Source organism: Rhipicephalus microplus, chromosome 6 (assembly GCF_043290135.1).
Source record: "Rhipicephalus microplus isolate Deutch F79 chromosome 6, USDA_Rmic, whole genome shotgun sequence".
NCBI classification, from domain to species: Eukaryota; Metazoa; Arthropoda; class Arachnida; order Ixodida; family Ixodidae; genus Rhipicephalus; species Rhipicephalus microplus.
Window position 1 is genome coordinate 98,272,803 of NC_134705.1, and position 11,197 is coordinate 98,283,999.

The following is an 11,197-nucleotide window of genomic DNA, read 5'->3' on the forward strand; positions in this document are numbered from 1 at the left end:
GTGCCCTCCCAGCAAAGGAAAGCTGTAAAAAGTACTAGAACCAAGCAGCTGTTCTTCCACGCCTGGCCCAGCAAGATAGTGAAAGCCTGAAGATCCCAATAGCCGTTATGCCTCTAATTTTTCTCGTCTGTCATTTTCTACCAACGGGACAGTAAAAGGAGAGTGAACTCCAAAAAACGTGTTCCCAATTGGCATGTTCCTTTGGTTACACTCTTTACGTCTTTGATTCCAATCACCTTACAGGCCGTTATCTGAAATGCTGTATTGTTAAATATGTAATTCAGGTAACCTGTCTCCTCGGGGGAAGGTGTGTCATCTACAAAAATACTATGCGACTTCAAACTAACTACACTCCTATTCACGCACCAAGAATGCAGACAAAACAATAATGTGGAACAGATTCATATAGCTACAAATACACTACAACTTTTACAATATCAGCAGCATAACTTAGTCATAAAGGCACAAAGCTGCACAAACAGTTTACGCATGTCCGCCCACAAACATTCCAGATCTCTCGTAAATAATCTTTTCAAATAGCTCATTTTTTTTGACAGAACTGAGAAAATGGCAACTGCGCGTTCGCAAATAATACGAGCCTTGCACGGTGCCCTTTAGATTCCGGTCGGAATCAGGTTTCTTGATCCGCACTGAGACGCAGAGAGGAACTGATCGCAGTAAATAAATTCGACCTTGAACTGGATTGAATGTGGTCGTGCGGCTCGTTTTAAAGACAACGACGAATTGACAGTGCACTAGTGTTTAGCACCTACAGCCACACGACTACGGCCCCATAGAGCTAATACGCCTTTAACAGCAACACTCCGAGCTGCCCACATAAGCGGCTGCTGTCGTACATTCCCGATACGTAAATACGAGAAACCGTGTCGTAATAATACTTTGATATGATCAAAATCGACCTGCCGACAAGCAAGCATCGTATATATCTGCTTTCTTGTGCACTTAGACAATCAATCTCAGTACGCCAACGAACACGGGAACACCGACCACATCAACCGCAAATACGACAATCTCGCGCAAACATAACCTCAAGATCCACCCAATGCGCAGGTACATAGCATTTAATGCGAATGCACCGAGTGGGTGTACAATTGTTATCAGCCCAGGACCTTGCGAACAGAGCAGTTGACGCAAAACAAGCCTTGTAATGCCATGAAGAGCGTTAGACAGCATCGAAACTATCGCCGCAGATGTCATATACAGCTACGGGGCTTACCGCTGATTACAATTCTTACGTTCACAACAATTGGTACTCTTGAATCACTTGTGGTATCCCCTTGCAGAAACACACGAAAAATATTACAGTTGCATCGAGCAGAACACTATATTCAAGCGGAGAACTCGTGTCTTCTCGACACTCGCTAGCAATGCGTCGAATGGCCTGGAAGGGAAATACGCCGCCGCTCAATGTTGCCCGCATGCAGCATACCTTTGCGGTACTCTGAAATTTTTTCCAGTGACCCTAACGACAACCAGCAGAGGGTGTGGTGGTCAGTCACGACGTCAAAAGGGTGCCCGTACACGTAATGTCGAAATTTCTCTATCGCTCAAATAATAGAGAGGAATTCCTTTTCAGCGACGGAATAGTTGGTTTCGGCATTGCCAAGAGTTCGGCTTGCGTAGGCAACCACTTACTCTTGGAAGCCATCTCTCTGCTGCACAAGAAAAGTGCCTAGACCGACACTATGAGCGTCGGTGTGGATCTCTGTGGGTGCCGATGGGTCGTAGTGTCGCAGAATTTGTGGCGACGTGAGGAGGCGGCGCAATTGATTGAAAGAATCGTCACAGCTAGTGTCAGACCAGGCCGAAAGGTCCCAAGAGCCGGCGAGGAGCTTGGTCATAGGAACGATGATCGTCGCGAAATTGCGGGTGAAGCGCCCGAAGTAGGAGCAAAGACCTATGAAGCTTCGGAGCTGTTTTATGGTGGTCGGTTTGGGAAACGCTGAAACGGCTTTAAGTTGGCAGGGTCAGGAAAAATGGCATCCTTCGAAACTACGTGGCCAATGATTGTAAGCTTTCGAGTGGCAAATTGGCACTTTTTCACATTTAGTTGCAGCCCCGCGGCGGAGAAAAGCGAGGACTTTCTCGGGGTGGGTTAAATGGTCCATCTTGCTAGGAAGCGCAGCCACTATTACAAAGAACACACAACACACACACAAGAACACAATAGTGGCTGCGCTTCCTAGCAAGATGGATCCTTACCAACTGGCCCGACACAATTGTTTATTGGGTTAAAGGGGTCGTGAAATCAGTTGAAAGGACGACAATGTCATCTAAACAACAAAGACAAACGTTCCATTTGAGGCCACGGAGGATAGCGTCCATCATTCGCTCGAAAGTAGCTGGCGCGTTGCAGAAGCCAAAGGGCTTGACTGTGAATTCGTACAGCCTGTTGGGCGTGATGAAAGCAGTATTTTTTTCACGATTGGCCTCTGCCATGGGTACCTGCCGGTATCCAAAGCACAGATCTAAAGAAGAGAAAAATTCGGCTCCTTGTAGGCAGTCCAAGGCATAGTCAATGCGTGGCAGCGTAGACATCCTTGCGCGTGATTCGGTTCAGACGTCGGTAGTTCACGCATAACCTGATGAATCCGTCCTTCTTCTTCACCAGCACAACTGGAGAGGCCCAGGGACTGCTTGGTGCTTCGATTATGCCACGTTTCAGCATATCGTCGACCTGTTATTGATAGCACGACGTTTGGCAGTTGACACACGATATGGACGCTGTCGTAATGGTGCCTTTTGACCGGTATATATACGGTGAGGAACAGATGACGCTCGACCTAGGAAAGGCTGATTGAGGTCAAACGAGGCTCAAAAACGCTGGAGGAGCTTGATCAGCTAGCTCTTCCTGCTGCCCAGGCATAAGGTGGCAATCAATGGACTTGCGGAATACATCCATAGGGTCATTGGCGTCAGTGGCGGGTGTAATGGCAAGAGTCGGTAGAAATGCCTTGTCCGGATACATCGGGTCTTCAAAAATACAATCTAAGGTCTCGAGGCTCCCCATACACTCGCCGCGTAGCAGGATGTATGGACAAACAAAGACGCTGAACCTATAGAGTACCGCCAAACCATTGGAAAATCTGATGTTTGCAAACGGGAAGACAATGGTGCGGTGGTACCCAGGAGCTATAGATTGTTGGAACAGGAGCGTCGAGTTTGTGGCAGCAGGGGAAAACACAGGCACTAGGACGGCGGACAAAGGCGCGAAGCGGACATCAGCTGCGGCAAACACTGTCGAGGGACTGTGTTGGTCGATATCGAGACGCGGATTCGTCAACGTGAGTTCAGCACGAGCACATTCGACGAGGGCCTGATGGGTAGAGAGGAAATCCCATCCTAGTATGACGTCGTAAGATGAACGTGGAAGAGCAACAAACTTGACGGCATACCAAACATCTTAAATAAGAACACGGGCTGTGCACTGAGCCGTCGGCGCAACGAAATGGGAGGTGGCTGCACACAGGGCAAGATTTGTTAGCGGTGTTGTAACTTTTTTCAAATCACGACACAGTTTTTCACTAATTAAAGAAACGACAGTGCCTGTGTCGACAAGTGCACGTACAGCGACAACTTCTACCAGCACATGAATTTTGTTGCGCGGAAAAAGAGGAGGCCTTGTAAAGTACGATGATGACGCAGTTCTTGCGTCCGGAACTGCAGCTCTTTTCCTCTCCAGCGGGGCTCGTTCAGAAACGCATAGGGGAGACAGATCGGCGACGGGGCGGTAATGACCGGCGAGAGTCGAGAAAGCGTCGTGAAGACAACGAGTTGGCGATAGGGGAAGATGGTCGCTGGGGATTCTGGGCAGCCTGGTAATTTGCGGAATTCCCACGGTCTGGAGGCTGAAAGTTGCGATGGCGGCAGTGACGTGCTATATGTCCTACAAAACCGCATGCAAAACAGATGGGTCAATTATCGAAGGTGCGCCATGGGTTAACGACAGAAGATGCGAGGGGTGAAGTAGGATGGGGTGCCGTGTATGTAGACAACGTCGTAGGGTAGGAGGACCCGGTGCTTCGGTATGCGCCAGGTCCAGATGGGACTGGTCGTCTAGCAACGACGGCAGCGTAGGTCAGTGTCGTAGGGACAGATGGCGATGAAGGCAGTGCCTGCGTGACCTGTGTCTCAATGACCTGGCGTAGACGTGGGTCTAACGAGGTCAGTGGCTCGGATGCTTCGGCCACAAGGGAAAGTTGACGCGCAACTTCTTTACGGATGAACTATTAGATGTGGGGCAGTAAGACAGTGTGATTAGCAGCAACGTCGTGCTCGAGGGTGGAAACTTCAGCTGTATCTTCAGCGGCCCTGCCGTCGAGAGACGCTGCTTACGCACCTCGTCGTACTCCTGAAAGAGCTGGACAACGTCAGTGACAGTCTGAGGGTTCCCAGCAATGAGCATCTGGAAGGTATCATCGTCAACTGCTTTGATGATGTGCTTGATTTCGTCGCATTCGGTTAGAAATGCATCAACGCGCTTGCAAAGAGACAAGACATCTTCGATGTAACTTGTAAAGGTCTCGTCCCTGCGCTTGACTCGACTACGCAGACGCTGTTCCGCGCGAAGCCGGCGCACGGCGGGACGACCGAAGACCGCGGCGATGGGTGTCTTGAAGAAGGACCAGTTGGTGATTTCGCCTTCGTGGTTCTTGACCAGAGGCTGGACACATCAGTGAGGTAAAAGCGCACATTGGTGAGCTGGTCGCAGGCGTTCCATTTGTTGGAAGCGCTTATGATTTCGTACTCGATGAGCCAGTCCTCGACGTCATGTTCGTCGTCACCGCGAAAAATTGGTGGGTCGCGTTGCCGAGGCACGCCAGTACAGAAGACTGTCGTTGGTAGAGTTTACGCACACGCTCGCTGGGCACAGTGACGCTACGTTAGCAAAACGCGAGCACTCTATAGTCTGACGCCAGGCACGACCGGCGCGAACAGCGTCTTGTCGGCACCACCTGACGGCAACAGGCGCTAAATTCGCGCCGATGCGTTACGCAGACAACACTGCGTCTCCCTCTTTTCGTGATGGAGAGATTCCAGACGCGCTGAAATGCGCATGCGTCAAAGCAGGCAGCACGGCGCACGCCTGAAAGTATATGGCAAAACAGGCGCCTGGCGTCGCAACCCCGGCGTGACGCGACAAAATGAACGCCGGCGAGCCCACGCACCGCGTCACGTCAAAATGTAGTGGCGTCTTGACCATGCAACTCATCATTATCATGTATCCACCAGTCACATACCTTCGTCATCCATTGGCGTCACGTCATACCAGATTTGGCATATCTAAACCTAGCGAAACGACCGCGATCGCATCATGTGCGTGGCATGTAGTCATGTTGTTACATAAAACACATGTCGTCATTATCATGTCTGGATGTGCCATTTACCAATGTCGTCCATCGGGTCGCGAAATACTGAGTTTGTACATGTGAAGCTAGCGATACGGCTGCGAGTGCATCATGAGAGTAGCGGTAGCCATAATGTTACATGACCCGCATTTCATGTTTATCATGTTTGCACCAGTATCATACCTTCGTCATCCAATTGCGTCCCGTAATACCAAATTTGGTATAAATGAAGCTAGTGAAACGGTCGCCAGGGCTTCATGAGCGTGGCATGTAGTCTTGTTGTTACATGACATGCTTCTAATGATTATCATGTTTACACCGTTCACATACCTTCGTCATTCGTTCACGTACCGTAATACCAAATTTGCTATATGTCACGCTAGCGAAACGGCCGCGAGCGCATCATGAGCGTGGCATATAGTCATGTTACATGATACGCATGTCATAATTTTCATGTTAGGGTCTGTTGCTTGTGTTCGCCATGCAATCATGTCATACCATACAAGTTTTGCAACAGCCTGCCGCGGTGGTCTAGCGGCTAAGGTACTCGGCTGCTGACCCGCAGGGCGCGGGTTCGAATCCCGGCTGCGGCGGCTGCATTTCCGATGGAGGCTGAAATGTTGTAGGCCCGTGTGCTCAGATTTGGGTGCGTGTTAAAGAACCCCAGGTGGTCAAAATTTCCGGAGCCCTCCACTACGGCGTCTCTCATAATTATATCGTGGTTTTGGGACGTTAAATCCCACAAATCAATCAAGTTTTGCAACATGCTATGTGACCAAAACCTCCGCAAGAGCTGCAGAACAATAAAATGTAAATCATGACATTCATTGCATACGTATGATTTTCATGCCGTGGGTAGTCAATTATGTTTTTCATACACTCATGTTAGGTCATACCAAATTTGGTAACAACACCATTATCGAAACGGCCAGCAGAGCTAAAAGTCGGTGGACGGACGAACGGACGAATGGACGGACGAACGGACAGATGAACGGATAGATGGATGGATGGATGGATGGATGGATGGATGGATGGATGGATGGATGGATGGATTGATGGATGGATGGATGGATGGATCACGGTTCATAAAGCCAACCTCTTCAGCAGATGGCTACCCCAGGTGCCATGGATGCATACATCCTATCGGCCCTGTCGTAGTGTCCATGTTGGGCTCTTCCAGCTCTTCAACAGGGGGATACCAAAGACACCATGGACGCATACACTCCATCGGTCATGTCGTGGATAGCGTCCAGGTTTGGCTGGGGAGTGCAAAACGTCTCAGCCAGAAGCTGGCTGCACGAGCATGGCGACGTATAGAGCTTGATGCCGTGCATCCGGTGTATGGCCTGGAGACATCCCGAAGCGGACGGCCGTCGACGACTTATCGTATCAGCCGGGTCCTGAATGTAGGCGAGTGCCACCAGCTACGGCGATGGAAAATGCCGTGGCTGCGTGTTCGGTGGTTGATATGGCCGCGTAGACCGCGGCCAACTTGTGGTCCAGCCTCAAGAGGAGCGACCACAGGGAACCGGGCAGTGAGGTGATGTCGAAGCAGCGCCGGTTCCAGACGAGTCCCTTGTTGAGCACACGGTCGGTGCGGCGCAGATGCACGTTGAAAAAGTCAAAAGACTCTACGGTCAAGCCCTTGCCTGCGTCTCGATAAGTTGATGCGAACGCAGAACAAATTTAGAAGAAAATCTCAACTTATTTCTTGGAAATTAAAGTACTCATACTGGTTGAGGCATTATTCATCCTGATCCTGGGGTCGTTCTCGGTACCAACCCCTATCTGGGTGGTTTGATCGCAAGGACAGCTAAACACGATACTAATTAACCACTGCAGACGTCTAGTAAATTAATGTTTCTAAGTAGTTGAAGTTATACGTCCCAACATTGGAATTAAACCCGTGATGCTTTACTCTGAAGAATTCGTGTGGAAGGCCTTGCGCTATCGAGCTACAAATGCTCCAATTTTTTTCGTCTTGTGCGTTCTTGCGCTGAGCTAGTAGCCATCACGAGGCAGTTAAAGGTTGAATTTATCAGCGAAAGCCAAACGAACGTCTTTTACCAGGTCATTATTTCATTCACAAGTGCTCACGCCCAGTTTCCCTTGATTTTCTGTCACCTTTTCACTATCTGAAGTAGTCAGCTTCAAACTGCAGACTTCCTACTGTTCATACGAGCACACAAGTATTACGTCATCGTGGGTGGTACAGGACATTTTCCTAATGAAGGTAGAGAGAAAAAAACCTGAACGGAGGGCGGAGGAAGAAAACCAGGTAGACGGAGAACTTATGCGTCGCTTTTAGGGGCTTGGTGTGCTTGATCTTCCCCACATAATGGAGGAAAGCAGCGCGAAGGACTAAAGACCAGACAGAGTATCACACATTGTATGTGTCCTCTGTCTGGTCTTTCGCACCGTTCCCCCCCACCCCAATATGTCTTACCAGCAGGCCCAAGCAACAGCTTTACCAACCCTCTCATCACTCTTAGCGCCACCTCTGCTAACCAAGTAACCTCAGCATTGTTTAGCTGTTCCACATGAAGGTTACCCGCACGTTCTGGTAAGCATACCTCGAAAGTACACGAGTGTCGAGCAGAGCTGGCGCAGGAACTTCCGCGGGTGGAGCTCGTGGACGCAGAGGTCTCTGACAGCAAGGATGCCAGTGAAGTGCTCAAGGCCGTCGTCGGGTGCCAGGGTGATCAAGTAAACCTGGATGATAGGCGCGATGGCCGCCACTGCCACTACGGACAGGACGTGCGGGTGGTCAAGGAGAGCCCAGTGCCACAAGTTGTCATCTCCCAGGAGCCGTTCCGCGTTGTAGTTGGGCGCCCTGTCATTCAGTGAGCTCAAATGAAGCCTCTTAATTTTTATGCACACCTAACTGAACTCCGAATTTGTACGGCATATATGTTAACGTGTCAAATGCTATTTCTTGATTATGTCCTAAATATTTTCTGGCAGATGTGCATGTGCTCAAAGAGCAAAATTTGCACTGTTGTAGGAGGTTTGTATGTTTGCAGGTGAATATCCGCGAACAATCTACAAGTTGGAAGCATTCCGGCGCACACACAATGGATGAAAAACGGAAGGCCAAAAGACAAACAGGCGTGAACTCACAATGTTTATCGAAATAATTACAATATATATGCCCCAAGGTAGCTCAAGAGCGCGTTAGAAGGGCCCAACAAAGAAGCAAATAAAAAGAAAAACAAAAGAAACTACACTGTTACAGTAATTTTTGCATAAGTGGTATTTATAACGTGCAACAGAATACAAAAGTCATGTATGGCTCAATAGGGTAACTTCCTTGTCCGTACGATTGACGGATGCTTCCGCAATAATAAGTACAGTTTCTGATATGAAAGGCTTGTACTAGTTGGCTTGTTTTTGTGATAAAATGCTCGTGTCACAACAAACAGAATAACAATGGCAGTTCTGCAATGCTTGGCTAGGTGGGAGTGATTGCTATTGTACGAAGACTTTATATACTCAATATGGCGAGTGTTAATACACTGGCCAATCTGATCTATATACACAAGACCACAGGTTAAGGGCAATAAATAAACTGCCCCTTTCATGCACCTCACGAGCTTACCACTTCATTTGAAAGTCAAACACATTTTTATTGATTTTGTCAAATGTTTCGTTCGCCACACGACAGATGGGTTGAACTTTGTACAATGCATTGAAAACAACCTGTACACCAAAACGATTTACTATCTCCTTGAGCTCATGGGAAAACCGACTATGTGTGGTATGGTAAAACAGCAGAGCGTTTTCAAGCCAACTCGTCCAGCCCTCTACACAATCATATTCGACAGGTACTCTCATTTTCAATGCAAACTGACTATGAAATTTCTCTTCACAAAAGCCTCCCTGCCTCCGGGTAAGTACGACACAAAAAAAATCTTTTACGGCACCGGTTTTTTTTTTTTGTCGTCGTCTTTCACAGGCGACGACCGAGTACATCGGCTCCACAAAAAAACAATATTTGCCTCCCCCCCCCCTTTTTGGTGCTTGTTGGGGGGGGGGGTGCCCTCCACGTGTAGACGCTTATGGCAGCACCTTTTAAAAAAAAAGAGCGAATTTCTGTCTGCCTTGTAGGCGGCACGGCTAAGCTCATTTCAGGGAATGGGTAAAGGGGTAAAAAAATAGCGGAAAGAAAAATATAGAAGAAAGAGCACTCGCCCCACTCAAGTGAAGAAAGAAGACATGGAAAAGATGACGGACACGGTCAAAAGAGTCCGAGGACGGGGTACCGATCTGCGGGAGCTCCACTGCGTCAGGAGATCGCGGGCAGCGGGCGCATCGGCGAGAGCGTCGCTGGCGTCAGAGATCGCGGATGACCCAACTGTTCAGCGCGGGATGCACCAAGCAAATGCCCTAATACTTGAGGTTGCACGCCCAAAGTGCAGGCAGAAATTCTTTTTCGGGAAGGAGGGAGCACCTCCTTGACCTCAATGGGGGGGGTAGGCAAATGCCCCTCTCCATTCTTGAATGGGGGGGGGGGGGCAGGTGCTGTATTTGTCATGGAATGTACACGGGTCTGGTGTGCACACCCCAAATTGCGCCACATGCCGTACGACTCACCTGACCGCCATGTATCGCTTTCTGTCCAGTACGCAGCTGATCCAGTAGGTCATGTGGTCCCACTCGAAGAAGTTTCGCTGCATGCAGAAGCTGACCCCGCAGCCACTGAAGTGGACGAGAGAGGAGAGGCAAGCCCGACGACGGGGACACTCGGTGAAGACCTGCGTCAGGGTCTTCCACCGCGGCAGCGAACGTGTCGCGACCAGCCTGCGTCGGCACAGTTCTTGCAGCATCGACACGCGAGAATGAAGGGTGTGAATTCGAACGGAACGCTCCAGCCGAAACTCGACAGCGGCCATCTTGCTTGCTTCTGTCGTCTTCTAGGTCCTGCATCGCGTGTCACGCTCTTGTTCTCCTCTGCTGCAGCATTGATGTGGCTCACGACCACTGTGGGTGATTGACCATGGATGAATTAAGTTTGTTTGTTTGTTTGTTTGACTTTCAAAATTATTGGCACGTTCCCACTCTGAGGTATTGAGTGGTCTTATAAAATTTTTTGTTAATATTGATATGATATATAAGGAGATGTTAGCGCTCATGTTAGGCGCCGACTACTCCTTAGTCCTTGAATGAATGTTGAAATATATCTTAAAGGAAAAATAATAATCTTGTGGAATTCCAGAACAATAAAGGTTATAATGAAACCAATACGAATGTTTTACGAAGTTTTGATGCTCTCTAAAATATACAAGAAATACTGATTTTTATTTGTAAATAATACTAAATACATCAACAATCTAATATTAAAAGAAATAAAAATAAAAGTCATGCATGCGTCGACACGGAAGTATAATAACAAGGTTGATAGTAAAGGTTAGTTTGTTGGTGTTTCTTCGGCCATTTGAAGCAACATAATCCGAGCGATAATTCATGAATCAGAAGGCACGAAGGTATATTTAATAATTTAAATAACTTAATAAAATGTAAAGGTTTTGAAACAAATAGTTTATCACAAACTAACTATTGATAGAAATAAATAAACGACTATAATCTACGAGAGAAACGTGTTCTCTATATGTATAAACTATATATCTATAGCCATGTTTTATTGAATAAATCATAGCATCAACAGTACCATCAGTGGTACTGTTCACGCTACTGGAAAATCCTTGCAAGCCTTTTGACGATTTCCTAACGTAGCCTTCGTTCAATTTTCTACAAGCCCACTGGATCAACACTTGTTTAACGCTCTTGTGGATCTGTTAAATTCAGTCTCGCGTCGTACGAATAGCAAT

General features: G+C 48.2%; 1 protein-coding gene across 1 annotated transcript in view; it reads right to left on the minus strand.

The window, feature by feature from the left end:
* The window catches only part of LOC142765956 (uncharacterized), a 42,822-nt gene extending 32,561 nt beyond the window's left edge, over window positions 1–10,261 (minus strand). Inside the window, exons 1-2 of the mRNA XM_075867762.1 lie at window positions 9,963–10,261; window positions 7,943–8,202 (exon numbers count right to left, since the gene is read on the minus strand). Coding sequence (XP_075723877.1) covers window positions 7,943–8,202; window positions 9,963–10,261 — 559 coding nt within the window. The remainder of the gene's footprint in view (window positions 1–7,942; window positions 8,203–9,962) is intronic.
* Window positions 10,262–11,197: the final 936 nt, after the last annotated feature.